This window comes from Tenrec ecaudatus, chromosome 4, assembly GCF_050624435.1.
Source record: "Tenrec ecaudatus isolate mTenEca1 chromosome 4, mTenEca1.hap1, whole genome shotgun sequence".
Classification (NCBI taxonomy): Eukaryota; Metazoa; Chordata; class Mammalia; order Afrosoricida; family Tenrecidae; genus Tenrec; species Tenrec ecaudatus.
This window is the reverse complement of record NC_134533.1, coordinates 118,151,161-118,178,550: the sequence shown is the minus strand read 5'-3', so window position 1 is coordinate 118,178,550 and position 27,390 is coordinate 118,151,161. Positions and strand designations below refer to the sequence as shown.

The following is a 27,390-nucleotide window of genomic DNA, read 5'->3' as shown; positions in this document are numbered from 1 at the left end:
GAGTAGCCGAGGCAAGTGGAAGACACAATGAAGTCAAAGAGCTCAACGGGAGCTTTCAAAGGGCGGGTCAAAGCGCCAACGTATACCGAAATGAGCAAAGACCTAGAATTGGAAACCACAAAGAAAGAACACGCTCCGCATGCCTTACACTGGGCAAAACATGGAACGACGCAGGGAGCATCAAAAGAAAGATGCACAGTCGCCAAAAAGATCTAGCCGATACTCAACCATTTCAAGAGCCAGCATGCAGTCAAGAAGCGGTGGCACTGAAGGAAGCACTCCCAGTTGCATTAAGGCACTAAGCCCAAGACAAGGCTCCAAGAATGGACCGACTACCAGGGGGAATATTTCAATGGCTGATGAAACACCGGGAGCACCATTCGTCCATGCCAAGAAATGTGGACGACAGCTCTTGGACCAGCGGACTGGAAGAGAACCCTGCTTGTGTCCATTCCGAAGGAAGCTGAGCCAACGGAGTGCAGAGATATCAAACAATGCCACAGGCAAGTCAAGTTTTGCTGAAGATCATCCAACAACACAATGGTTGCAGCAGGGCATTGATTGGGAGCTATCCAGGTCCGGGCCAGATTCAGAAGAGGACTTGATGTCAGCTGGATCCTAGTTGAAGGCAGAGAATACCATAAAGCCATGTAGTTCTTGTGTTTTATTGACCATGCAAGGACGCTTGACTGTGCGGATCCTAAGCAAAGCCTGGATAGCGTTGAGAAGAATGGAAACCCAGAACACGTCACTGTGCCCATGCAGAACCTGTGTATGGACCAAGAACGGCTGTGCAAACAGAACAAAGGACTACTGCGTGGCTGAAAATCAGGAGAGGCGGTGTCGGGTTGTGTCTTCTCACCACACTTATTCAATCTGTCTGCTGAGCAACTCATCAGAGAATCTGGTTTCTACGAAGAAGAGTGTGGCATCGAGACTGGAGGAAGACTTATTCGCTACCTCGATTTGATGAATATAAGTCAATGCTGGCTCATAGCGACCCCGCTCTGGGTTTTCAACACTGTTTACAGGAGTCGGAAGCCCGTCTTTCTCCTGAGGAGCTACTGGTGGTTTCGAACTGCCGACCTTGTGGATCGAAGGCCAACGCGGACAGCTGTCCATATATCGGCTTGCGCTGTGTTTTAACAAGCACAACAAGTTCCACCTGCCTTGTTTAGGGATGTCATCTGCTTGCTCCCAGCCCTGAACTTTCTTGAGAAACAGACAGTGAGAGACAAGAAGCCCTACTTCATCCTGGCCATCAGGCGCCTTACACTGCGTTTCCGTTCACCCCCACCGCTCTGCTGAGGTAGGTTTTGTGGTTTGCATTTTATTTGGAGGAGTTGAAAGGGGAGAACACGGGAACTAACTTGCTTTGCACTTCAGGCCGTCTCCTGGGGCTGAGAGGCAGTTTGAGAACCGTTCCTAAGTGGGTGCTGCAGCGTGGACAGTCTGTAGAAAACCTTTGTGGCTGGTTTTTAGAGCCCTGCGGGGTCTCTGTCCTCACATATGAGTCTTCTCTAGACTTTGTAGCTCTGGCTGACCCTGAGATCCACTCCTGTGTCTCTTAGCAAGATGACTGTACAGACAGTAGCCAAGGCAGGACACTTGTGTCCTACCCCTGCCAGCAGGCTCCCATTGTTTGCTCTCTCTCCCTCTCCCTCTCTCTCTCTCCCTCTCTCTCCCTATCTTTCTTTCTCTTGCTCTCTCTTCCCCTCTCCCACTCTCTCCCTCTCTCTCTCTGTCCCTCTCTCCACCTCTGTCCCTCTCTCTCTCCCCCTTTCCTTCTCTCTCTCTCAACACTGCACAGCAGAGCTATGGCTCAGTCCATTCTTGCCTGTGTCAGTGATTTCATGTTGCCACACAGAAGTACCGCCAGTGGGAGGCCTTCGCAGTTCAGGAAACTAGAAGTCCCACTTCACGTGCCACTCCCCGGGGAGAGTTTCTTGCTCTGTTGACTCTGAGTAAAGGTCCTGTCATCACTGGGGGAGGCTAGCCAACAGAGGCTGACAGAAACGCGTGAGTGGGTGTTCAAAACGGCCCAATTTCCAAGTGAGACTTCCACTGATTTCTCCTAACAGCATTAATCATGTGTCACATGCAGGTTGTCTATGAGTCTAAAGAGACATAACAAGCTTCCCAAAGTCATGTGCACATTGTGAGTCAAGGACATTTAAAAACAGTATTTCATAAAAGAACTCTATTATTCATTATCTTGATGCCTACTTTCAAATGACGACCTATCAGTCTTACACCATGACCCTGAAAACGGGCGAGGTCAAGGCAAGTTCAAGCAGGATTCAAAGAATAGTTAACATTCAGAATTCTTGTATGAATCCTTAGAAACAATAAAAACATGGTTAATTCAAAGGAAAGTGGTTGCAGTCTTGTTCACAGCTCACATCATCTAACCATTGTCAGAGTCAATTTCAGCTCATCGTGATCCTGTAGAAGGCTTCTTTATGGCATTAGACAGCCGCAGCTTTCTCCCATAAGCACCTGGTGGTTTTGAACAGCTGATCTGGTGGTTAGCAGTTCACAGCACCACTGGGGCTTCTTGCTGTTCTCAGGGACCATCAAGTTGGTTCTGACTACAGCAATCCTGTGCACGGCAACAACGAAGACACTGCCAGGCCTAAGCCAGTCTCCCGTTGCTATGTTTGGACCCATCGCTGTAACCCGTGGTCAGTACAGCTCATTCAGGTCCTCTGGTTCTTCAGTGCCCTCGTCCAGGATCTGTTTTTTCAGATTACTTCTCCAAAGTATGTGAAACAACGTTGTGGGAAGAGAGTTTATATGATGAATCCTTTATTCTCATAGATTAAGACGCCTGGCAGTCGGGGTTTCTGGGGTGGAGGGCGGCCTTCACCCTTGTGCGTTGGAGAGAGTCCCAGTCACACTCTTATAATGAATATTGTTCCCTGCATATCCTCCCACAGTAGTGCTGGCTTAAAGTGACTTCTTCCAAGTTCACGGTTGATGGCTATCTAGCTTGCAGCTTTAACTATAGGAGCAGACGTGTGCTATTGCTCTCCAGGCTCCTAAGACAGCTACTCCCCCTCTTCTGCCCCAAGCAATGTGTTAGGTTACTTCTTTAGGGTTAGGGTACAACACACTTTGCTACATATATGGTTACCTGTAATTAGGGGTCTTTCCCACCCCCTGAGTGTATATAAACCTTGGTTGGGAATGTAGTCTCTCTGTGTGAGGCTCTGGCTCCTGAAGTCTTGGGGGTCCCAGAGGTAACACTTGCACGCTTTATCTTGTCTGATGTCTCTTTAATTTAACCCCCCAATTACACAACTGCCCCTTGGACCTGGTTAATTGTGGGGGCTGGTCCCCCACACAAAGCCTCACCATCCTCACTTCTAAGGAGCACTCTGGCTCCACTTCTTCCAGGACAGATGTGTTTGTTCTTTCGGTAGGTCCCTGGTACTTTCAGTGTTCATTTCTAGCACTATAATGCAGATGTATCCATTACTCTTGGGCCTTTTTTATTCCATGTAAAACTTTCAAATTCATAGGGGGGCATTGAAAATACCATGGCTTGGGTCAGGCACACCTTAGTTTTATAAGCGACATCCTTGCTCTTCAGCACTTTAAAGAAGCCTTGTGCCCAATTCAGCGCATCATCTTGATGTTGGCTGATGAGGTCTAGGATGCTCCTTCTGGTCCTAGACAAATACAGAGACCAGGTTGACTGGAGAAATTGTAAGTTTCTGCAAGCACTTGACAGAAGGAGACAGGGGGTTGAACCTCCCAAAACTGCTTCAAAAACTCAGTGAAAGACAAACAAGTTATATGCCCCCAACTGTGTGGCAAGTGGAGGGGATTCTGCTACAACGTTCCAATTGATCAGGCTCAGTGGCGGGAAGGGTGGCGGCGGGGTGGGGGCTCATTTGGGCCCTCAGCTTGCAGCTGCCCCGCTGCTTCCTGAGCCTTATTCAAACCAAGCCTCCTTCTGCACATGAGTGGATTTTTTCGCCAGGCCTGCACACCACTCCGAGAGTGTCCACTTAGTCTGACATACCTGCTCAGATGATCTTAGGAAGACAGGTGAGTGGTTTTCCAGTTGGTTCCACCAGAAGGGAACAGATCTTGCCGGCTGCCCCGTTGCCCAGAGGCCCCTCGTGGCAGTGAGTATGCCTTACCCTGCTCACAGCGTCACCCTGGCCAACCTGGACACCTGACCCACCATGGGGAGGGAAACCAATGGAGGCCAGTCCCTACTTTATTCCTTTCAGGGGAGGAAGCTGGAGGAGGAGACAAAAGGAAAATGAAGAGGGGGAGGGGCCGCAGGGGAGGGGCAGTAGGCACTGGGGATCATGGGCAACTTCTACATCAGCCTCTGGTGGGGCTCCTGCATTTGCCCTTCCCTGGGAATCTCTGGAAGTGGTTCAAGAAGAGGTGTTGGCAATTGTTGACCAGAAGTGTCGTGTTAGGAGCCCGTCCAAAATCTGAGTCAGCGAGAACCCCATGCTGGGGCTGGGTGCCAGTGGTTGAACCATCAGCTCTGAAGCCAGAAACATTAGAGTTAGTCTTAAAGTGAAGGTGCCAAGGGGTACCAGGGAGCAGGGCCGGGAAGAGCTCACAAAGGCTGGAGCCATCTTTGCACCTGCTCCCTGGGGCCCCGAGTTCAGACAGGGATGGAGCTCCTCCAGAGGCTGCAATGCTTAATCTTCAGATTAGCACGTCCTTCTTACTTCCAGCAAGCCAGGCGTGTGTCTGCATAGCACCGGTTGGTCATAAACCTTCCTCCAATCCTTGTATGATTTGTTCTGGATACAACTACAGTAAGTATTGTGACAGGGTATAACTTTGACACACACCTTTCCTGATTTTCATCCACTCCACTGTTCAAACGATGGCCCATTGGCCCATGCAGCAAGGGTGGGGAACGTCAGGCCCATGGGCCGTACAGCTTAAACTCACTGCCATTGAGTCTCTGCTGACTGACTCCCTGTGCTCCTAGATGACAGGGCAGAACAGTTCCTGTGAGTTTCTGAGACTGTAACACTTTGTGGGTGTAGAAAGCTGGTGATTTTGAACTGCTGACCTTGTGGAGTGCAGCCCACTATGCCACCAGGGTCCCCAGCCATCATATTAGGGGTGAGTTAATTAAATGTTTGACCAAAATGGCCCTTGAATAATGTGACAAATGGCCCTGAAACAGATTCCTCATAAGCACAGTGCCGTGTTGTGGAATTCCCATTCTTCTCAAGGATACCCATAGACTGTGACGATCCACACAGTCAAGTGCCTTGGCAGAGTCAATGAAACACAAGTAAGCATCTTTCTGCTCTTCTCTGCTTTCAGCCAAAGTGCACGAACCATCAGCCATGAGGTCCCTTCTTCCACATCCTCTTCTGGACCTGGCCTGAATTTCTGGCTGCAGTCACTGATCTTCAGTAACATTTTACTTGCATGTGCTTTCAATACTATCATTTGATAATTTCTGCATTCTGTAAAAATGGGAATCTCCTCCAGTTAGTTGGCCAGTTAGCTGTCTTGCAGTCGGCAGGACTCGTCAGTTCCGACAGCCTTGCCTTGGGCTCTTGGCTCATGTCCTCAGTGCAGCCTGGACTTCTTGCAGTACCGTTGGGTTTTGATCGTATGCTGCCTCTTGAACTAGTCAAAGGCGGACCAGTTCTTTGTGATAGAGTGACTGTCTCTTCCATCTTCTTTTCAGTATTTTGCCTGCAGTCCTTCAGCGTCGCACTTTGAGGCCCAGATAATTTTGCAAAGAAAAATACTGCAACGAAATTACAGAAAGACTATGCAAATGTGGAGCTATTGTTTCTTGACCTAGCCGGTCCCCCTGGGTTTATCCACCTCTCAAGCCGGTGTCTACGCCTCGCGTGCGTCCGAAAAGACTCAGGGCAGTGCGGGTGACTTCGTTTTGGTATCCTTTGTGTGCCCGGCAGTTTGGGTAGAAAGAACGTTAAGCGCAGTCGGTGGACAGCGGATTCTTAGGGAACCGCTGCCCGCAGGGGGCGCTGTCTTTGCCCGTGAGCGGGAACGACCGGAGGAGTCAGTCTAATTCCTGGGCGGGGACTCCAGGGGCGGAGGCCCCGCCTCCACGGAGGGCGCATGCGCCGCAGGCCCCGCCCCCGTCCGGTCTGGCGCCCGCCTCCGTTCAGGTAGGGACGGCGTGCGGGGGCGGGGCGTGCCCTGGGGGCGGGGCTAGGCGGGAAACCTCCAGTCGGCGGGCTCCGCCGGAGGCTAACTAACCTCAACTTCCGAAGGCAGCGGGGCCCTTCCTGCGGCGCCCTTTGCAGGGTAGGGGCCCATTTGGGGGCCGCCGTGGCCAGCACACCTCCTGCTGGATATTGCACCGACTCTAGCTTCTGTGCCCCTGGCCCCGTCCGTCCCCAGGACGCCGGGCTGGGCAGGCGCCGAGTCCCGCCGCCCCTGCTCGCTGCCCGGCGGAGCCGGACCGGGGGTGGGCTGGGGGGGACGCCGACTGCGTGCGGGCGTCGGCTGTTCTCGCGCCTCCGCCTGCTGCTTCGCTTGCCTTCCCAACGGAGCGGAAAGACGGGCGGGGAGGTCACGTGGAATTCTCAGGATAGTTCTGAAGGGGCTCCTCATGACCCCAACCGTAACTGGGAGTCTCTGTGAGGGTGGGGGCCGCGCTGGGGGGATTACTGCGCGTAATTCCAGAAACGCTAGCTACACCCCACACTGCCCTCCATATCGGGAGGCCCAGCGTGAAGCGTGCCCTAGAAAAGTGTGAAGAAGGACTGTAGAGGGTATACGTGCCCGTGTGCGGACACTCACACCTCTCCCAGTGCAGCAAGCCTCCGAAATGAACGGCAGGTCGGTGACAGGGCGCCGCCATGGAGGGCAGCTCTGCCCACCCCCATGCCTGCCTCCCCTGGGCTCAGGCAGACAAAAGTAATTAGGCTGAGTCTTTAATCACAGCGGCGTTCACGTGCAGGTGGACGTGGAAGAGGCGAGAAAGGCAGAGATCCGGGGACACGGTGCTGGCCTGCCTCCCAGGCACCGGCTCCCTCTGGGACCCCTCCAGCCCCCGCAGTGTGGCCGTCCGAAATCTGTTTTTTTTCTTTCTCCCTCAGGACACCGGGTTCCCTAGGAGCCGCCCCGGGCTTAATGATTGTCCAGGAGGTGGCTATAAAGGGAGCCTGGGAGCCCGAGAGGAGGAGGAGCTGGAAAGGCCTTGCTCAGCAGATCTGGGCACTGGGGCAGCCCGCGAGCGCGCACGGTGCTCAGACTCTGCGCCCGGCCAGTAGGGACTGCTCCCCGCCCCCATGGCAGCCCAGGGCTATGGCTACTACCGCACCGTGATCTTCTCGGCCATGTTTGGGGGCTACAGCCTGTACTACTTCAACCGCAAGACCTTCTCCTTTGTCATGCCCTCGCTCGTGGAAGAGATCTCTCTAGACAAGGATGACTTGGGTGAGCAGAAAGAGAAGCGGGGGAGGGATTGACCACCTGGGGCACCCACTGCGCAGCGCGCCCGGGGGTTGTGGCCGTGTGGGGTGTCCAGGCACATGCAAGCCATTACTGAGTGAAGAGGTCATGTCACGCATGTTCATATTCATGCCGCCTGAGCGCCGCCTGGCTGGGGACCGCTACTGCTCTGATGGTGTGTGCACACACATGTGGTGGGTCACCTGTGGTCCGCATGCACCCTCTGCAGCACTGTTTATTCCGGGTGGGTTTAAGAGGTTCCCAGCATAGTTTCCACACCTGTTGTGGGTGCGTGCTAAGGTGCTACAGCCGACAGAGCTAAGTTGGGGACTGGCACAGTGACTTCATGGGCCTGCCAGGCAGGCGACTCAGAAGCAAGGTCCCAGGCTCCTGAGCCCATCCCCCAGCGGTCAGAGGTGGGGCAGCAGAACTGCCAAGGCCCTGGGTTGGCATTGAGTGAGGGGCCAATCAGACCTGAACATATCCCAGGGGAGGGGCGATGTCCTGTCCTGCTCCCTTCTGGTCCCCTAACCGCTGCAGCTGGAACTGTCCAAAAGTCTGAAAAGTCGTGGGTCACCGTGGGGCTTGTGCTGGGTGCAAGGCGAGTAGGGGGCCCCACAAACATCAGGCGTCTAGCCAAGCTCTAGTCCTCTTGGAAGGTGCCTGTCTCACCCCGCAGGGCACCTCTATGCACCTGACCTCCTGCCTCCCTCCTCCCTGCCCCCTGCCCTGCAGGCCTCATCGCCAGCAGCCAGTCTGCCGCATATGCCATCAGCAAGTTTGTGAGCGGGGTGCTGTCTGACCAGATGAGTGCTCGCTGGCTCTTCTCGTCCGGGCTGCTCTTGGTCGGCTTGGTCAACGTCATCTTTTCCTGGAGCACCACAGTGCCGGTCTTTGCTGCCCTCTGGTTCCTCAATGGCCTGGCACAGGGGCTGGGCTGGCCCCCATGTGGGAAGATTCTGCGGAAGGTGAGCTGGTGCAGATGGGCACGAGCGTGCTGGAGAGCTGAGGGCCCACCCTTTCTTACACACCACCCCGGAGGGAGCCGGCTCCTTCGAGTTCCACTCCAGCATCTGCTGCTTGTCAAGATATTTTAGGCGCCTGCGAGTGGTGGGGTCAGATGGCAGATGAGGGAATTGGCCCTGCCAAGGCACAGCTCCCTCTGTCTCACCCTTGTAATGTGATCTGCTGGGCCTGCCCCACCTGCCCCCACCCTTAGCTGGACACCTCCTCTGTCCCTCTCTGCCCCCACAGTGGTTTGAGCCATCCCAGTTTGGCACTTGGTGGGCCGTCTTGTCAACTAGCATGAACCTGGCCGGGGGGCTGGGCCCCATCCTGGTAACCATCCTCGCCCAGAGCTACAGCTGGCGCAGCACGCTGGCCCTGTCCGGGGCGCTATGTGTGGGGGTCTCCTTCCTCTGCCTCCTGCTCATCCACAACGAGCCTGCCGACGTGGGCCTCCGCAACCTGGACCCCACTCCCACCAAGGGCAAGAAAGGTGACGGCCCCCTCCCAGGCTGGCCGGTGGCTCGCAGGTTTTGGTGGCGGGCTGGCTCTGTGCCCGGCCCTCTGCTCTCCAGGGGACCCGGGCAAGCGATGAAGTGGGCCTGTCAATCAAACTCCACCTGAGGCTGTTAAGGAGCAGACGGCAGAGCCACCGACCGAGCCTGCCATGTCCTGGTTCAGCCCTCCCTGCCTGTCTCCCACCGCATGCTAAGGCTGGGCGGCATGGATGGCTCTCCCTCCCCACGCTGCACACCCCACCCATGTCATGTTTCATAGCTTATAAGACCTGTGGGGAGCAGGGAGGGGGTGGGGTGGAAAGGAGAACTTTCATGCTGACCCCTGCTGTATGGGTGGACTCTGCCCCTCGGGCTGGTTAATGACTGGTGGGGCTGGGTTGGGGACAGGGTAGCAAGTAGTGCCTAAGGCCTGTGCCCACCCCCAGGCTCCTTGAAGGAGGAGAGCACCCTGCAGGAGCTGCTGCTGTCCCCCTACTTGTGGGTGCTTTCTACCGGCTACCTAGTGGTGTTTGGGGTGAAGACCTGCTGTACCGACTGGGGCCAGTTCTTCCTTATCCAGGAGAAAGGACAGTCAGCTCTTGTGGGTAAGCTGGGGGCCCAGGCTGAGGAGCCACAGGGAGCAGCAGCCGAGGCTGGGGGGTGAGGGTGGGGGTGGGCAGTCAGGCCCTGCTTCCCTCTAGCGCGCCTCTGGCCCTAAGGCCCAGCCATGCACTATGTAAGCAGCCGGGGATCCTGCCCCTCTCTGGGTTGAAGCCAGTGGGGGATAACCCCCATAGATAACACCCGTTCCCCCATCCCACGGCAACACCTCACTGCAGGTAGCTCCTACATGAGTGCACTGGAGGTCGGGGGCCTTGTAGGCAGCATCGCGGCTGGCTACCTGTCAGACCGAGCCATGGCAAAGGTGAGTGGGTGGAAGGGACAGGAAGAGGGGGTTCTCTTTGGTGGGACTCTGGGGCACAGACAGGTTGGCATCTGCTGACTCAGGCTGGACGAGGGGACGATGGTTCCAGACTATTCTTACCTTTCCTAGGGAGGGTGATGATAAGGCCCTGGGAGAAAGGTTCTAGTCGACATCAAGGGGGACCAGATTTTCTCAGCCTCGCAGTGCCAGCGAAAGCAGAGCAGAGGGGAGGGACCAGGAGTAGCACGTGGTCTCATATCCTGGCACAGCAGAGAGGAAGGGAGTGTGGAGTTTGGCCTTGGATCTTAATGAGCAGGTCCCAGGGCCTCCCAGAGTTTCTCTGGGCCAAGTTCAGGGGTGGGATTGCCAAAGCCCTGCCAGCAGAGGCCCTGATGGGTCAGGCTCCAGGGGTGGGAGCAGTCTGCTGGCTCCCAGGGCCTGACAGAGGTGACTGGATCCACAGGCTGGGCTGTCGGCGTACGGGAACCCTCGCCACGGGCTGCTGCTGCTCATGATGGCTGGCATGACTCTGTCCATGTACCTCTTCCGGGCAACTGTGACCACCGACTCCCCCAAGGTAAACGAGGAGGGCTGGCCCGGCCAGGGTGGACAGAGCACAAGCACAAGCCTCTGCGCGGCCGGCCCCTGGCCGGGTCCGTGTGCCCGGAGCCTCTCCTCCATCCCTGCTCTGGGCCTGGTCTCTTCTCTCCTGTGCTCTTCTAGGAGGTGGCTTTCTGGACTCCCGCTCTGCACCCTCTCGCTCAACTCACGGGCTTTACAGAGCACGAGGTGCCTGCTCTCTCTCTGGGTCGGTCTCACCTTTGTCCTCCCTTTCCCTTTGCCTTGTCCTGAGCAGATCCAGCTTGCAGAAATTCTGGGGGCACAGCAGCTAACTGGGGGCTGGCTGTCCCCCCGACCTCCCCATACAGGCCCCGCGTGGCGCCCACTTCTCAGCTCCACACAGTCACTTGGGTTGTGAGTGGGCTCAGGGGTCACCTACTGTATCTTTACTCTTACAAGCTCTTTTGGGGCCCGGGCAGCCTCTCGCCTGGAGGGTGGGTTGGCAGGCGGCTCAGCCTCTGAAGGCCGCCTTCTCCCACAGCTCTGGATCCTGGTGTTGGGAGCCGTGTTCGGGTTCTCCTCCTATGGGCCCATTGCCTTGTTTGGAGTGATAGCCAATGAGAGTGCCCCTCCCAACCTGTGCGGCACCTCCCATGCCATCGTAGGGCTCATGGCCAATGGTAAGTGTCAGCCTTTAAGTGCCAGTCTCTCCCACGGCCCCCACCTGTACCTTGCCCACAGGCCAGCAAGAGGCTGATGTAGGTAGGCCCCATGGGCTCAGGCTGCCCAGCCCGGCTCAGCCTCTTCCCCTCCTCCTGGCAGTGGGCGGCTTTCTGGCCGGCTTGCCCTTCAGCACCATCGCCAAGCACTACAGCTGGAGCACAGCCTTCTGGGTGGCTGAAGTGGTCTGTGCCACCAGCACCGCGGGCTTCTTCCTCCTCCGGAACATCCGCACCAAGATGGGCAGAGTGCCCAAGAAAGCCGACTGAGGACAACCCAGGCTCTCGGGCAACCCCAGCCAGCAATGGCCTTTCCAGGCGTGGTGGGTGGGGGCACGGGGAGCTGTCCTGGCTGGCAGTCAACCTTTTTTGCTCCTTCCTCTGCCCCAGTGACCCTGGAAGTTATCGGAAGCTGATGGCCCCAGCACCCTCTCCTAGGCCCTATTTAACATAACCTTTGTTCCTGGACTCCTGTTAGCTCCTATTTCCTGCCTGGAGAAGAGACATCCCTGCATTCAGGGAGCCTTACACCCTCCCTAGTACCTGCACTGTCCTCCCCTCCCTTCCATTAGGGCACCAATGGCCCATGACCTCTTTTCTGCCCCAAGGCCTCTTGGCAGTAGGCAACTGCTATCACCAGTACCTCAGTCTTCCTGGAGTAGTTCAGAGGGGCGGCAGGAAGACTTGTTCTAAAATACTAAAAACTAGATTTGATACTAAACGCTGTCCACAACTCCTTCTTTCACAAAGAGATTCTGGAAGTCAGAAACTGTGTTCTTTATAAACAGCTATTGGTACCTGCTCTCTAACCTCGGGCGACTCAAGAGCCTATTTCCCTGTGGTGACAGGGCTGAGGTGTAGACAGATTCTGCAGTTCCTCCTTAAGCTCATGCCTGCTCTCCTTCATCTCGATACAGTGTGCGTTGGAGGTCCTTTGAGAAGCTAGTTGGGCTGCAAAGTGCGGAAGCTGAGGCTTCCTGCCCCCGTAGAGTGCCAGCTTCGGGGGCCCGGGAGGCAGGCCTGGCCTGGCCCCTGGGTCGCTGTTGAGTCGGACTCGATGTGGCAGTGTTTTTTTTTGTCCTGTAAGCCAGACGCCTGGTGGCACACTGGGCTGCTGCCCCAGCCGCTTCTGTCCTACCAGGTTGCTACCAGTCACCTCTCGGGCAGTGGGTGGCGGTGTCTTTTTGGTTGGGTTCCGGCGGGTCCACTGGCCCCGCAGTCAGGAACCCTCGGTCCGGCACAGGCCTCAGTGACTGACGAGCTGTGAGACTGGGGTGGAGTCTGTGCCTGGCGAAACTACAACAGGAGGCATGTGCCGATGTCAAGGTGAGAACTGCAGGTGACCAGGCAGGAAAGCCTAGTGCAGAGCACTGGCTGGCCATCCCATTGTTGACTACCATCGATTACACACCCAGGAAGCCAACAGCCATTCTGGGCCCAGGTCCAAGGCTCCCGACTCAAAGTCCTACAATCATCCACTTCATCAACATGTATCCATTCTGTTCTCTCTTACCACATAATGTCCGAGTTTCCCAGAAGGACGTTCCCAGTCCCATCTCCCCTCCCGGGCCTTGCCCCCAAACCATCAACCAGACTAACAAACACTCCAGCCAGAAAAACATTTATTACAACATTTGTGGGCCCGTCGCCTCCATAAATAAATCTGTACAGAGGTGGGAAGTGGGGCCTGACATACAGGGCAGGAGAGAGCATGGGATTAGGGCCGGGAGTCAGTCCAGTAACCAGGCCCAACATCCCTCAGTTTCCATGTGCACAAACACGACTTGCAGACTCTCAGAGCGTGGGGGTCTTATTCAGGTTCAGCCTATGACCCGGGTCCAAAAGTCCCCGCCTTTTCTGCCACCTCGAGGGCCAGCTTCAGATTCTGGTCAAACAGCTCACACCTAAGCCAGGCCCGAGAGAGAACGTGTGCATCGGCCTCTCCCGCCACCTTGGCGGAGGCAGAGGGTGGAAACGCTCCCTGAACACGGCTATGAGCCTCAAGGAAAAATGCTTAGAAAAAGCGCATACCGTTTTTGTTTATGACTTGGTGGAAAATACCCAGGTCTTGGGGGAGGGGCCAGGAGGCTTTGGCTAGATCTTCTGACCGGGACCACCTACCTGATAGGCATTTCCAGGGAGTAGAATGGATTCTTGAGGGCGTAGTCGGAGTAAATTTCGTAAATCTTTCGAAGAAGAGAATCGATTCCTGCTTGCCTAGGATCTGCCAGCACCACAAACTTGATCCCTGGGGGAGGGCAGAGGCCTGATTACAGGGAGCAGCAGCAGCAACGACAGGCACTCTGAGCTCACAGGCTCATCTTCCTATTACTCTGCTACATAGACGGGAGGTTGCGGAGCTGGGACGAGAAGTGGCTTCCCTGCCAGCTGCACAGGAGAGAAAAGCCAGCTTCAGGCAGCATATGGACCTGCAGGGGGCACATGGGGTGGGTGCTCATCTACTACGCTGAAAGTTGGCAGCCCAAACATACCCAATGACACTGCAATAAAGGTCTGGCTCTTTACTTCTGTACAGAGTAGAGCTAAGAAAACAATAGAGCAATTCTTCTCTAACACATGGGGCTGCCATGAGTGCAGACTTGTTGATAACAGCTTTTTCATTTTATTGTGGGGAAAAAAATTCTTGTTTCAAGGGGCTCTTAGCATAAACCATGACAGGCAGGGGACACACTCAAGGCAGTGACCAAGGAGAAACTGAAGGCATGACACCCAGGTGCCAAAGACCATTTCCATTTGGTGTTGAGATTTCACTTTGGAATCACACCTTCCAAAACTGCATCCGTCATGATATAACTCAAGGTGGGTTTAACTGAGCACAGGGTCGCCAGGCTGCGCATTCTGGGTGATGTGGACAAAATTGGCTTCAGAATAAATATTAGCTTTGGAGTCACAAAACAGATGTGTCTTTACAATTGAACTGGGAAACAGTAACATCACACCCAACCCTTCCTTCCCAAAGATGTCTTTGGCCAGTCCCTTCCTCCAACCTAGGAGCCCTGGTGGCATAATGGTTACAAGTTGAGCTGCTCACTACAAGGTCAGCAGTTTGAAACCACCAGCCACTCAGCAGACGAAAGACGCCCCACACTCCTGAAAATAGACCCAATGGGGTGCTCTGCCCAGCCCTCTAGGGTCACTATGAGTCAGCATCGGCTGGATGGCAGTGAGTTGGGTTTCTTGGTCTCCCTCCAATCTGCCCACTGCATCCCTTTGGGTTATGTAGAAAGGCATACCGGTCAATGTCTGGTAGCAGTGCAGTTTGAACGTGTCTGTCTCCAACATCTCAATGCCGGAGCTGCCCTGTTCAGGAGACAGCTGGGAGCCAATGGCAAAGAGCCTATGGGCAAAGAGGCAAGGTTACATACCCACTGTTGTCTGGGAGGGGTGCTCAACCTGGGGGAACCCTGGAGGTTCCCAGTTGGGGCCATCTGGAGAAGTGCAGTGTGCAAGCTGGCTGCTATATCCACATTTCGACAAAACTAACCCGAACCCTGCACTGTCCACATGACACGTTTCCCCATTGAAAACTCTGGGTAATTCAAAACTGATATTGTGGTGGCAACTGCACAATACCACTTGCTCTTCTTGAACTATGGGAATGAACGATATCTGTATTAGCTCCTAATAAGGTGGTTTTAAAAACAACCCACCCCCTAGGTAAAATCAATACCCTGGAAATATGTGCCCCTTGTATCCCACCGGAGTCCGGGTGGCCTAGGGGGCTGCTAACCACAAGATAAGGCTTTCCCTCTGAAAGTCCTCTCAGAAACCCACAGGGCAGTTCTTCCCTGGCCTACAGCTTGGCTGTGAGTCTGAATCAATGACAGCAGGGGGGTTTGGCTTACTCACTGGCTGTGTATACCCAAGCACATCCCATACCAGAATTACACCAAGAAAACACCTTTAGAGATCATTTGGTTCAACTGCTTTCTTTAAAGATGGAGAGTCATCTTGTGCAGTGCCATCTAAACCTTACACCGATCGGACCTGCTATTTTTTGTTATTCGTTCACAATACACGAAGCTGACCATTTGAGAAACAGAGAACAGTAAGCAGGAGTTGCCCATAGAAACATACAGCTCAAGCTGGTCAACGGGCAAAGCAAGGCCGCCAGGGCTGAGGGACTTACGAGTGGAACATGGACGCCAGCATGAGCTTCTCATTGGAGGTGAGGCGGGGCCGGCCAAATCGAATGGACACCGGGTAATTAGCAGGGCTGCCCAGGTACTCCAGCACCTCTCTCCCTTCGGCTGTGTACTTGCCGTTCACGTCCACCCCGTTGATAGCCAGCACGGCGTGGCCCACTGCAGAGGGGACAGAGGCGCTAGCGAAGCCCGCGGAGGGGGGACGCCGCCTCCGCCCCCTCGGCCCGAGCCTGCCCACCCCGGATGCCGTCGCGCTGTCCGAAGGCCACCAGCACGCGGTCGTCGTGCAGCTTGAGCAGCAGATCAAGCGGATAGCTGAACGTCTTCTCGGCCTCGGCCCGCGGCGCATAGCTGTCCAGCTGGTAAATCAGGCCGCCAGCCTTGTTCACCACGTACACACTAAAGATCGCCATCGCTGCCGGCCCGCTCCCGGATCCGGACTAGGCTCCACCCACCGGCCCCGCCCCGGATCTGGACTAGGCTCCACCCGCGGGACCCGCCCCGGATCTGGACTACGGCCCGCCCGCCGGCCCCGCCCCGGATCTGGACTAGGCTCCACCCATCGGCCCCGCCCCGGATCCGGACTACGGCCCTCCCCGCCAGCCCCGTCCCGGATTCGGACTACGGCCCTTCCAGCCAGCCCCGCCCCGGATCTGGACTAGGCCCCACCTACCGGCCCCGCCCCAGATCCGGACTACCGCCGGCCCCGCCCCGGAAGTGTGGTACGCAGAACCCGCCCCCGACGTCCTCTGGAGACTCCCGGTCCCGCCTCCTACCTTTGCGGGTCCGCCTGCTGCGCGTGCGCACTTTAAACAACACGCAATAAGTCGGTTTTTGTGGTCTGGAGAATCGCTCACCGTCTCTCTCTCCGGATTGTTAGTGCCGGGAAATCTCAGCGCCAGCTGAGCGGGGCTGTTTTTAGAGTGCTACTTGGGAACTGTGGGCCACCTAGCTTCTGGGACGCCGTACGCCGGCTCCGCCCACCGCCCCGGAAGTACTCTCGCTGGGTGGGGGTGTCTGGCCTGTGCGCGATCCGCGCTTCCTTTTTGTCCGACATCTTAGCGAGGCTGCCGCGGTGGTAGCTGCTCTCGAGCTTCGTGATGGTAAGCTTGGGGACGTCGAGCCTGGGCTCTCGGAAGCCGGGCAGTGCTCAGGTCCAGGTGGGCCAGTACCGGCCCGGGGGCTCCGCGGCCGCCTGACGGGCGCTCCGCACGAGGGCGGGCGGCGGATTGCTTCCCCCATGTGCTCCGGGTGTGGGAGTTTGGGCGCGGGAGCATGGGGCCGTCTTGTAACCCGCCGTCCCTCCTTTGCTTCTACAGCCGCCCAAGGACGACAAGAAGAAGAAGGATGCCGGGAAGTCGGCCAAGAAGGACAAAGACCCAGTGAACAAGTCTGGGGGCAAGGCCAAAAAGAAGGTCGGAGGGAGCCCCGTTTAGGGGACGGGGAATGGGGGCTGGCCTCTGCCAGGGGTGGCCCTGGGGGTTCCAAGCGGCGGGCTCTCGAGGGAGGGTTGTAGAGAGTGGAAGGCGCCGGCACGACTTGCTCACTCGAGTGCCGTGAAGAATGTAGAGATGGGCTCTCCTTACCCCCAATGCCCGCGAGCACGTAGCGCTTGCAGAAACGACCTGCCGTTAGCAGTCCAACGCCAAAGCCAGTGACATGGGGACTCGTACACTGGTGCTGTCAACTCGGTACCAGCTCAGGGACCCTGTGCATTTCCAGGTGTGTGCCCTCGCAGCTCTGATTGGCCGCCACGGAGGGTATTTTTTCCCACGACCCTCCACATTGCTGAGAGTGGTGTCCTTTGGAGACTTGGTTTCTCCTGAGAATGTGTCCGAAGAAGGCGAGAACAGCCTCGCCAGTCTCTTTTAAGGGCCACATTGGCTGTACTTTGAGCAGAGTTTTGCTCCTATTGCCGGTCTTTGATGGTACGGGGATTGGCCTCAGAATGAGGGAGACCATGAGCAGTAAGACAGCTTTTTCGTTTCCGATGACTAGAGAGTGCTGCCTGCAGGCCAGTTTGGGAGAGAAAATGCTTCTGCCAGAAAACTGACTTTTCCCCTTTCGGTTTTGTGAGCAGAAGTGGTCCAAAGGCAAAGTTCGGGACAAGCTCAATAACCTGGTCTTGTTTGACAAAGCCACCTATGACAAGCTCTGTAAAGAAGTTCCCAACTATAAGCTGATTACCCCAGCTGTTGTCTCAGAGAGACTGAAGATTCGCGGTTCCCTGGCCAGGGCAGCCCTCCAGGAGCTGCTGAGTAAAGGTGAGAGCGGGTTGTTACACTCGAGCCCTAATCATGTTAACTGCCTTGTGGGTGTGTGTAGTGTTAAAACAAAGATTAAAAACTGGAGTAGCCAAAACCCACTGGGTATCAGTCCTAGAGTTCTGTCTTAACTTGAATACATGGCATTACAGAGGAAACCGGGTCAAAATAGTCACCGAAATGATTGGAAACCCTGGAGGGGAATGCTTTATTAGTGCACCAAAGTTTAAAATTTAGCAAGTCAAATTGTAATTTCATATTGGTTATGAGTTACAGATAATTGCATAATCTGTAGTGGATAATAAATACAGTAGGGAAACGCTGATTTCAACCTATGGTAAAATTGGCCTCTGGATAGAATTTGATTCTCATGCATTTGAGCTCTGCTGTGCTCTCCATTGTTTCCGTAGAGGATGGGAAAGTTTCTGGCAGCTGTTCTGCATCTCGGCTGTTTTAATAAGCCGTATCGGTTCTTCCCTAGGACTTATCAAGCTGGTTTCCAAGCACAGAGCTCAAGTCATTTACACCAGGAACACCAAGGGTGGAGACGCCCCAGCAGCTGGTGAAGATGCGTGAGCAGGTAAGCAGGAATCCGAGGAGATGGGGCCTAGGGAGCTTACGTGCCCTTTACAAGGCCAAGATTCTGATGCTGCTTTCCTTTTCCCAACAGGTCCAACCAACTGTACATTTTGAACAATAAAATTTTATTAGCTCAAAAGAATCGGATGTGTATGTGTTCTTGCATCTGTGTTGAGGTAGGGCTTGGTCATTGGAGAGATCTGGACGCCATTAGGTTTTATGTTTGCGAGACTGCTGTCTGTTCTTCGCTTCTGCTTTGAATTGATGCCTGAAAGGAAGAGAGCCATCAATAGTACCCAGAAGCAGGGACTTGACTTGCAAAGGGGTGCTGGGATTGGATGCTAGGGTTCATACCTGGACTGCCAGCGGCGCCCATTGTTCCAGACCCGCCCAAAGGAGGGCAGCCAGGAGGCATTTGTGCTGGAGCTGTGGTCAAAGTTGGCCCCAACTCGGTCAGGGGGCAGTTTCTTCAATTTCTCTTTTTCCTCTAGGGTAAGGAAACCACTTGATTAGAGTGGTAGGTTTGCATTCCCTGCCTTTCCTGAATTGGTTTACTTACTTTGTTTAAGAAACTCTTCATAGGAGGGTCCTATTGGCTGGTCCCCAGAGTGCTGTTCTTCATCTTGGACCATCCAGGGAGGCGTAGCTCCTAGGAAGCCCCAGCAAGCAGAAATTAGGGTCGCTAAATATGCTGTGGCTGACCTGATCTCATGAGAACTGGTCGTAATCAAAGGCAAAAGTCAGGAATTCTGGAGTTTGAGAAGTTGGGTGTGTGTATCGCTACCTAGGCTGATGTAAGCGAACGTGAAGTGCTGTTGGATACGTGTTAGAAAGGCGAGGGAGGCTTACTGCTCCTGTAGTTAGAATCTTGGAAACCCACAGGGGCAGTTCTGCCTGGTTGATGATAGGCCTTCTGCCCATTACCACAATCCAGATAATTGCTGTAATATCACCCCTGGGCCGGTTGCTCCACTGAGATCCTTTTATCATGTGTGCGCTCCCCCCTACTGTTTTGTGGTCTTTATTTGTGGCACAATTATTTTGGAGCCCCTGTGGTGGCAATGGCTGTTTCTTGTTGCTGTTGGATACTGCCCCATAAAGTACAGGCAGGTTTTCAGGAGCAGGGGATAGCTGAATCCATGGCAGGTCTTTGCTTACACCACTTTAGGTACCCCTCAGCAGTGAGGCGCTCCAGTTCCTCCACATTCATTGTTCCCAAGCACCTGATCTACTCGGGTATGACAATGGTAAGTCACTCTGATAAGTAGGTAGTTGTGCCATGGGTTTTGATTTGTATTTTCTCAGGGACTAATGAGAAGTGTTCATAGAGCTTCTTAGATTTCTGGTTTCAAATACCTATTTTGGACACATGCACATTCAAAAAGTTAACTGCCACTTAGAACTGAAACTTACCTGAATGAATATTGCCGACGCCTGGTATCTCCTAGAATCGGAAATGGGGGAGAAATCCTGGATGTGAGAGCCAAGAGATGATAAGCCAGAAAGTGCACTCTCAGTGCCTGGGAATAGGCAATGGATGGGAGGACAGCCCTGTCTTCAATAGTGGGGCTATCCCAGGATCTCCCGACATGCCAGGGGAGCAAAACCTGCCCTCACAAAGCACACACACACTTGGTAGAGGAAGCTGAGTGTAAATCGCCAGCTTTCCGAGGTGTTGGGGTAATCGGTTACATATTGGACTAACTGCAAGGTTGGTGGTTCAAACCTAGCTGCTGCTCTGTGAGAAAAGAAAGGCTTTCCAGTAAACAGTTACTACCTCAGAAACCCTAGACACCACTGCTGCTCTGTCCTTTAGAGGCCCTGAATCAGAATCGGGGTCCATAAGGAGGCCTGGAGGCACAACGGGTAGGTTGTCCTCACAGCAGCTCCAGGGAGGAAGACTAAGATCTATCCCCGTGGGGCACTTCTCTGGCCGAGTGGGAAGGGCCTCCCCTTCACGGGGAGTTGAGAGCTGGCTGGGTGGTGTGGGGAGGAGAGCTGCTCCAGGTGATGACAACTGCAGGGCTGAGTACAATCACGGGGCAGGCGGGGTTGGGTGGGAGAGTTGAGAAAGCAAGTGCTGCAGGAATGGCTGGGTAGAAGCAGGCATCTTGGCGACAGGGTGTGGAAGAGGAAAGTGGGTCTCCAACTGTCTAGGAAGCCCAGGCTTTCTCCTGGGGAGCAAACAGTGGTTTTGAACTGACTATTAGATCGCAGCCCAACTCGTCATGTCTGCGGCCTCACCTTGCAGATCAGAATCGGTAATGGCAGGAACACCACCGTTGTGGGGTGAGGTGATCTGAGCAATACTAGGGCATGAGCAATACACTGTGACAATAAAGAAGCATGCACAGGAGACAGGTGGCTTGGGGAACCCTGGAGTGCATGGGAAACCAGAAGAGGGGGTTATCTTGGGAACTCGGGGGCCACTGGCTTGTTTTTGCACTGTACCTGATGGTTAATGAAAGTCAGGGCTTGTCCCGCCTCCATCCAGTCCAGCTCTGGGATTGGTGGCAGACCCAAGGCTAAAGGCTGCTGTGAGCTGGAAGATGCTTGTCTGAAAAAGGAGAGGAAGCCACGCTGGCAGATGAGGTCTTTGGCCGGGTACAGGAGCTCCCCACGAGGAGAGCGGAGATGAGACGCGTGCCCAGTTCTCGGCTGTGCGTTTAGAGAAGGCTCTGGCAAGTGATAGACCAGTTCCCAGCACGGTTCTCTGGCAAGCTTACCTGTGGCTCTCTTCCCAGCTTGTATGCGTCGACGAGCCCTCCTCTGGGTCTGGCACGGCCTGAGGCTGATTTGGTTTCAGGAAAAATTAAAGTGTCTAGGATGCTTCAGTGCCTGCCTAGAGCGTGGCCCACCCACTAGACCCCGGGAACAAGTACAGAAAATAAACCCGATACATGGTGGATGGTGCTGCCCACCTTGCAAGCTCCCAGCCCCGCCCATGTCGTCTCCATGGCCAAGGTCTGCCCCGTCAACAGGGGAGGGGCCTTGGGGATGCAAATATGAGGAGAGGAGTCCGTGAGTTCTCTAGGGGAGCTGATAGGTGAGCTGCCAGACCTGGGTGAGCCAAGGACCAGTGGATTTGGATACTGCGCTGGATCCGCCAAGATAAACCAACCTCTAACACGGCCCGAACCATCTCCTGCCGGCTGTTCTCCACTGCCCGGATCTGGGCCGCCATCTGTTGGGGAGACGGGAGACGCTGTTTAGAACAGGGTGCAGGTGCACAGGAGCTGGGTCCTCCAAAGGCTTTGCCTTCAAATTACCTCTTTGATCACTTCATCCTCTTTTTCCTCATAAGAGTCCAAAGCTCGCACCATGGATTTCTTGAATCTACAAAGGAAAGGCAGCGCATCAGTCCAGGCTCAGCCCCGGCCAGCGGTCACTCGTGCTGCCTGCAATGGTGAGAATTAAGTCCCCTGACCCAAACCCATTGCCACAGAGCCAATTCTGATTCACTGCGACACCAGAGTTTCTGAGACCAAATGGTGACAGAAGCAGCCAACCTCCTCAGCTGGTGCGTTTGTATTGCTGACCTTGCGGTGGGCAATCAGTCCAATGCCCACAACCAAACTCCTAAATTCTCAGCTGTAGTCCCCGGCCCCCCTTTATAGATTTCAAGAACTTTTAAACAAACAAGAACAGTACAGTAAACACCCACACACCTCCCACCCACATTGACGGGCGCCCCTCTCCTTACATGCAGATACTACGTCCAAACCCACTGCCCTCACGCAGTTCCAGCTGAGGCAGAGCAGAACGGCTGCCAGGGTTTTAAGGCTGCAAATCTTAAAAAATAATTTTTTATTTTGATTAATCATTGTATTGGTAGCTCTTACAGATATTAAAACAATCCATAATTCAGTTAGGTCAAGCATATTTTAGAATTTGCTACCACCATCAGTTTGAAAACATTTTTTCTTCTTGAACTCTTTGACAGAAGCTCCCCCTTTATTCCCTCCCACTCTACCCCACCCCCCAAGAACACATATATTATTATTTTGCCATATCGTATACCATCCAATGTACCCATTTCCCTAAAGTGAGGTTATATAGTCATCATTACTAACAGCTTCCCCTTCCCTCTTCCACTACCCTCAGGGAATCATTACTCCCATTACTATTTCTGAAGGGTTATCTATCTTGGCTATCATGCACCAAACTTATACAAATGAGAACACACAGGTCTAACAAGATTCATGAGGTAAAACTAAGACCATGATAGTAAGGGGAGGGAATATTAAAGAACTAAAGGATAATTGTGTGTTTCATCGGTGCTATACTGTACCCTGGATATATCATCCCTTCCGTGTGGTCCTTCTGTGAGAGACTGTCCAGTTGTCTTACAGGTGGGTTTTGGGCCCTACTTTGTCCATGCCCCTTCACGTCAATTTGATTGCTTATTTTTGAACTTGTGAACTTATCCTCATGAACACCTCATGATCACACAGGCTGCTATGAAGGCTGTCAGTCTTTGGGTGTGTAACGTCCTGTCTTCATCCCTCAGCACAACTGGCCACCCTTCGGTGAGCAGCCCAATGGGTAAGCCACTCTGCCACCAAGGCTCCTTAATGGAAGCACAGGGGGGATATAGGACTTGCCTGGCATGGCTCAGTTGGCAACAAGTTGGAGAATAGACGTCTTTCTCCCCTTGCCCCACAGAAAGCACTAAAGCAGTGGTTCTCAACCTTCCTAATGCCGTGACCCTTTCATACAGTTTCTCATGTTGCAGTGACCTCCCCCAACCATAATATTATTTTCGTTGCTACTTCATTACTGTAATTTTGCTACTGTTATGAATCGGGCGGCCCCTGTGAATGAGTCGTTAGACCCCCCAAAGAGGTCACGACCCACAGGTTGAGAACCGCTGCACTAACAGGAAATGGCACAAAACTCTCTGACTAACAACGCCCAGCCAATCTCTGGAAAGCTCTGCGGAGGGGAGTCAGAAGCCAGGTGGGTATCTCCAAGACCAGGCTCCTCAGTTGGCAGCCTGGGCACAGCTCACTAGACATGCGCAAATGTGCATTCCTTCTGCCCAGTCAAAACGGGTTACAACCTTAACGATTTCAACATGCATCTGAAGAATAAGCTCTGCAACTACAAAGCCACCACCACACTTGAAAAAATATTAACTGAACTACATCCAACGTGATGGGGCTTCAAAAAAGCTCGTGGGAAAATGGAAGGAAGAGATAATGGCATTTCCCCACTTGTTTTGAAGCCCCCTCGTATAACCTACACTCAAATTTCCCTAGTTGTCTCAAAAGTGTGCTGCTCTGCCACTTTCCCTCCCCAGTCCTGAGGGTCAAGAAAAGTCCCCACATGGAGTTCCAACACTGAAGGGAGGACTGCACAGCTACTTCCAATGCGATGGAACCTTTCTGTCTAAGTCCTCTTGGGAACCCAAAGAACGCCTCCCCGAGCATGTTGGAGACTTCCGCCTGAAGTGGCAGAGAACAAGACAGAGACACCAGAGACTGGCACGGAGACCACGGGGCAGGGCAAAGGAGCCCGGGGTAGACCAGAGGCCAAGGCAAGGAGAAAGGAGAGCAGAGTTTGGGACTGTGTAGGCAGTGTGACAGTCGGGCTTTCTGGTCCACAGAGGCCCGGTGACCATGTGGCTGAGAGGCTGAGGACCAGAGAGACTTGGCCGCTGGCTGAGGTGCTGCTGTGCACCAAGGACTGTGTATTTACTGTTTACTGATTCTGACTTGTGGTAACCTATTAACTCTCCTTATCTATCCACTTACTTGTGAAAAACAAGTAAAAGTGACTCATTATAGCTTTACCAGTGCGATTAATCAGGTCTTGGTCTTGCACCCTGCCTTGTTGTGTGACATTGATAAGTTCAAAGTCAAAGCTCTATTTTAAAAATACTAAGGACATCTTACTGCTATTTCTATCATCTCTGCCGGGTTCCCATTGGCCCACTCTAGGCATTTCCAGTAGTTTCTTAGCTTAGTGGAGGGAGGTCAGATGCTTACATACATCCTCCCTGAAGTGGGTCCCTCCCTGCTGTTGAGGACATGGACAGGCCTGCAGTCATTGACTGGGTTCCTGTAAGTGGAGCTCACACCCTACTGATAATGGTTCCTGTGGAGATCCAGCTGCCATCCTGACTCTAGGATCCGCCCATCTCCCCAATGCCCCCTCTTCCTGTTGCGTGTATGTGCCTAGACCACCCCCTCTCACTGCGGTATTACCTATAGCACAACCCCTTCCTGTGACATATGTCTGCACCCGTAATTAGGGGGCTTGCATGTCCCCAGAGAATATAAAAGCCTTGGTTAACATTAAATACCGCTCTCTCCACGTGGACCACCAAGCAGGGCTGAGGTGAGCACTGCTACCATGAATTGTGACTCCATTATTTATCTTCTAGCTCTCATGCTCTCTATGACTTTACTATAATCTTTACCTATTATCTATCGCTGTACAATTGCGCCTACCAGACTCGTGATGTTTTAGGGACCGGCTTCTGGCAATTAATACCCTGTCCTTTCTGGGGACCAAAAAATCATATTCCCATGTGAAGCCGTAGTGGCACAATGGTGATGTATGTGCTCAGCAGATAACCAAAAGTTGGTGGTTTAAACCCACTATCTGCTATTCTGAGAAAAAGGCCTGGCGATCTGTTTCCATCATGATTATGGCCTCGGAAATCCCATGGGGCAGCAGGTTCATCCTGTCACACAGGCTCACGCAGGGCCAGACCAGGAGAGACCAGTCCCTGTACAAAGAACCTCCTGCTTGGTAAGGAGGAGGGACACCGGAAAAGAGGAAGGCTCTCCAGGAGATGGGCTGACAGTGGCTTCAACAGCAGGCTCCTGCAGTGGAATCACGGTGAGGACGGTACAGGACCAGGCAGTGTTTCCTTCACTTGATGGCACCTCCCAGCAGGGGCCAGAATAGACTGGACAGCAGAATGACTCAGGCTTTCCAATTAAAAGAGGAAGCTCCCATGCTGGACATAGACCCAGAGAATTCACCCACTAATCCAACTCACCTTGCATAGTCCTGGGGAGAGATCAGAAACTTGTCTTTCATCCGGGCCTCAGCCTTATTCTCCCACCAGAATCTATTGGTCGCTTTCTTGTGCTCTGGGCTGAAAACGGGAAGGATGAGTAATTCATCTCAGCGATAGGAAATTCCTCAGACACATGCGATCTGACATCTGGGTTTCTACCTCTGCCTCTGGGCAATGCTGACTGGAATACTGTTCCCAGCCCCTTCAAGATCCCCAGACTCCATTATCCCAATTAAAAGGGTAGGCTGGGGGGTGGGGGGAGGGGGGGGGGTGGGGGTGGGTCCTGATGGGCAGTGACCCTCAGCCAGCTGTCGTCCAGCCTCCCCCCCCACCCCACCCCCCCTGCCCAGGTTCACCCTCAGAATTGTTGCGTTATATATATTATATTGCTACAGTTTTAGCTCATGTCTGTAGCCACTGTGTCAACCCAGCTCCTCCACAGTCTTCCTCTTCCTCGCTGCCCCTCTACTTTACCAAGATCGCAGTCCTTCTCCAGGAAGCACACTGCTCCCTCCTGCTGACAAGCGCAAAGTACCGTCCACGTTGCTAAGTACTTGCTTGGGCTGTACTTCTACCAAAGCAGATAACCCTTCATTGTGGGCAGCCTGTGCCATATTCAATGTTCTTTGCCAATGGCATAATTCAAAGGCTTATTGGTCTTCCTTACTCACTGTCTAGCTTTCACATGTGCTCCAAGGTCTCAAAGCAACTGTTTTTCTTTGAAACACTTTAAAGAAGTATCTTTTCGAAAAAGATGCCCGTGAGGAAATGGACTGACACCCCTCTGTCATTCATCATAAAAGCATCCTTCCCCGCAGCGCCCTCCAGGGATGTAAGCGACTGGGCTGGATGGCCCGTCTCTCACCTGGCTAGGTGCTCCAGCAGTCCTCCGTGCAGCACCGTCACGTTGCCGTGGCTCAGGTGTCTCCGCACCTCCCGGGCGCAGCACAGACACCAGCAGCGGCGATCGTGCTCAGGCCCGTACCGCTCTACCTGCGCGGCGCGCACGGCCTTCCGCGCGGCCTCCACCTGCGGCAGACGAAGTTTAATAAGGGAGGCGAGGCCAAGCTGGCGCCCCTGCGATGCCAACTGCCCGGCCCGCGGCCCCGCGGCGCGGCCTCCCAGCGCCCCAGCAGCACCTGCGGCAGGAGCCGCTCCAAAGCCGCCTGCAGCTGCCGCTGGTGCTTGCGGCTGTAGACGTGGCCGCGACCGCAGAAAAACGTCTGGCGGCACACGGGGCAGCGGAGGGCCGGCGCCATGGCCCAGGACCGGAGACCGCCGAGACAGCCTGCCAGCCAAAGCGGCAACATCCGGGAACCCCGCCCTCGGGGGCGGGGCCGACCCGGCTGGCCCTCTGCGGCTGCGCGGAGCTGGCTTCCGGTCGCGCCGTCAAGGGCGCCACGTGCCGCCTGTCCCGGAAGTACGCTCCCTCAGTGCGACTGCCCTGGTTCGCGGGGAGAAATGTGCACCCAACACAATTAGGGGAGCATGTAAAAAGTTAGACCATGCAAAAATCGTCATATCTGTAGGTAACTTACTGTGGGTGGGTTGTGAACCGCCAGGTCAGAAGTTCAAAAACACCAGACGCTCCGTGGGAGACAGATGGGGCTTTCGACGCCACAGGCTCGGACACCTGCAGGGGCGCTTCTGCTCTTCAGGTATGCTATGAGTTGGAATCCACGCTATAGCTGTGGTTTGTTTTGTTTTGTTACTGTAGTTAAGTTGGAGAAAGATGAGGCTTTCTACTCCTGTAAAGAGTGATAGTCTCATTTTGACGTGTTAATCTGGCAGGCATGGTCCTGCCTATATGAATGAATGTTAATTGAATGTTCCCCTTGTTTGTGGAAATAGTGTACTGTTACCTAAGAGCTTAATCTGTACACGTCAACAATTCATGCATGTTGCTGCCTACAATTGGATAATTTCCTTTTCTCAACAGTGTTTTAAATTCTATACCACTGGCTAATTTAATAACATTACCAATAGAATTACCTTCAGCCCCAGAGAGATGACTGCAAATGTTCCCTAACATAAACTGATAATCATGTCTCCAGAGTAAGCTAGAGACATGTATAAACCCTAGATACATGATGAATGGCGCTCACCCTTAATTCTAGCCCCAATCTAACAATTAGTTCTCATGACACAGCCCTGCTTGATGCTGGCCCTCGTGAAGAGATCACTGAAGATCTGGGTGCTGTAGCAAAGTG

General features: G+C 54.0%; 4 protein-coding genes across 4 annotated transcripts; 2 read left to right on the top strand and 2 right to left on the bottom strand.

Annotated features, from left to right (window-relative positions):
• Positions 1-6,196: 6,196 nt before the first annotated feature.
• On the top strand, positions 6,197-11,859 carry SLC37A4 (solute carrier family 37 member 4). The gene is made up of 9 exons (XM_075546690.1): positions 6,197-6,279; positions 7,077-7,416; positions 8,167-8,399; positions 8,686-8,929; positions 9,380-9,538; positions 9,773-9,858; positions 10,322-10,435; positions 10,961-11,099; positions 11,242-11,859. The coding sequence occupies exons 2-9, from the start codon at positions 7,269-7,271 to the stop codon at positions 11,406-11,408; spliced, it is 1,290 nt and encodes a 429-aa protein (XP_075402805.1). The 5' UTR covers positions 6,197-6,279; positions 7,077-7,268; the 3' UTR covers positions 11,409-11,859.
• An 888-nt stretch (positions 11,860-12,747) lies between these two features.
• Positions 12,748-15,772, bottom strand: TRAPPC4 (trafficking protein particle complex subunit 4). Its single transcript, XM_075546688.1, has 5 exons — positions 15,543-15,772; positions 15,289-15,463; positions 14,393-14,496; positions 13,260-13,386; positions 12,748-13,042 (listed from the first exon to the last, which is right to left on the bottom strand). The coding sequence occupies exons 1-5, from the start codon at positions 15,715-15,717 to the stop codon at positions 12,964-12,966; spliced, it is 660 nt and encodes a 219-aa protein (XP_075402803.1). The 5' UTR covers positions 15,718-15,772; the 3' UTR covers positions 12,748-12,963.
• Positions 15,773-16,246: 474 nt separating this feature from the next.
• On the top strand, positions 16,247-18,289 carry RPS25 (ribosomal protein S25). The gene is made up of 5 exons (XM_075546689.1): positions 16,247-16,407; positions 16,624-16,719; positions 17,385-17,568; positions 18,050-18,148; positions 18,239-18,289. Exons 1-4 carry the CDS (start codon positions 16,405-16,407, stop codon positions 18,142-18,144), a joined length of 378 nt encoding a protein of 125 aa, XP_075402804.1. The 5' UTR covers positions 16,247-16,404; the 3' UTR covers positions 18,145-18,148; positions 18,239-18,289.
• On the bottom strand, positions 18,252-26,487 carry CENATAC (centrosomal AT-AC splicing factor). Its single transcript, XM_075546687.1, has 11 exons — positions 26,320-26,487; positions 26,046-26,209; positions 25,160-25,258; positions 21,417-21,483; positions 21,269-21,331; positions 20,874-20,938; positions 20,599-20,704; positions 19,561-19,591; positions 18,707-18,796; positions 18,502-18,634; positions 18,252-18,415 (listed from the first exon to the last, which is right to left on the bottom strand). Exons 1-11 carry the CDS (start codon positions 26,437-26,439, stop codon positions 18,358-18,360), a joined length of 996 nt encoding a protein of 331 aa, XP_075402802.1. The 5' UTR covers positions 26,440-26,487; the 3' UTR covers positions 18,252-18,357.
• Positions 26,488-27,390: the final 903 nt, after the last annotated feature.

What these genes read in the sequence shown, in the direction of transcription:
- TRAPPC4 (XM_075546688.1), bottom strand. Translation starts at nt 15,717, where the DNA reads ATGGCGATCTTTAGTGTGTACGTGGTGAACAAGGCTGGCGGCCTGATT. An exon ending in CTGGCGTCCATGTTCCACTC is followed by an intron (nt 14,497 to 15,288) that starts GTAAGTCCCTCA and finishes CTTTGCCCATAG; the next exon opens with GCTCTTTGCCATTGGCTCCC. An exon ending in TCCCTGGAAATGCCTATCAG is followed by an intron (nt 13,043 to 13,259) that starts GTAGGTGGTCCC and finishes GGCCTGGCTTAG; the next exon opens with GTGTGAGCTGTTTGACCAGA.
- SLC37A4 (XM_075546690.1), top strand. Translation starts at nt 7,269, where the DNA reads ATGGCAGCCCAGGGCTATGGCTACTACCGCACCGTGATCTTCTCGGCC. An exon ending in TCTAGACAAGGATGACTTGG is followed by an intron (nt 7,417 to 8,166) that starts GTGAGCAGAAAG and finishes CCTGCCCTGCAG; the next exon opens with GCCTCATCGCCAGCAGCCAG. An exon ending in TCCCACCAAGGGCAAGAAAG is followed by an intron (nt 8,930 to 9,379) that starts GTGACGGCCCCC and finishes GCCCACCCCCAG; the next exon opens with GCTCCTTGAAGGAGGAGAGC.
- CENATAC (XM_075546687.1), bottom strand. Translation starts at nt 26,439, where the DNA reads ATGGCGCCGGCCCTCCGCTGCCCCGTGTGCCGCCAGACGTTTTTCTGC. An exon ending in TCTCCCCAGGACTATGCAAG is followed by an intron (nt 21,484 to 25,159) that starts GTGAGTTGGATT and finishes TTTCCTTTGTAG; the next exon opens with ATTCAAGAAATCCATGGTGC. An exon ending in TGGTTCGGGCCGTGTTAGAG is followed by an intron (nt 20,939 to 21,268) that starts GTTGGTTTATCT and finishes AAACCAAATCAG; the next exon opens with CCTCAGGCCGTGCCAGACCC.
- RPS25 (XM_075546689.1), top strand. An exon ending in GGGGCAAGGCCAAAAAGAAG is followed by an intron (nt 16,720 to 17,384) that starts GTCGGAGGGAGC and finishes TTTTGTGAGCAG; the next exon opens with AAGTGGTCCAAAGGCAAAGT. An exon ending in CCAGGAGCTGCTGAGTAAAG is followed by an intron (nt 17,569 to 18,049) that starts GTGAGAGCGGGT and finishes GTTCTTCCCTAG; the next exon opens with GACTTATCAAGCTGGTTTCC.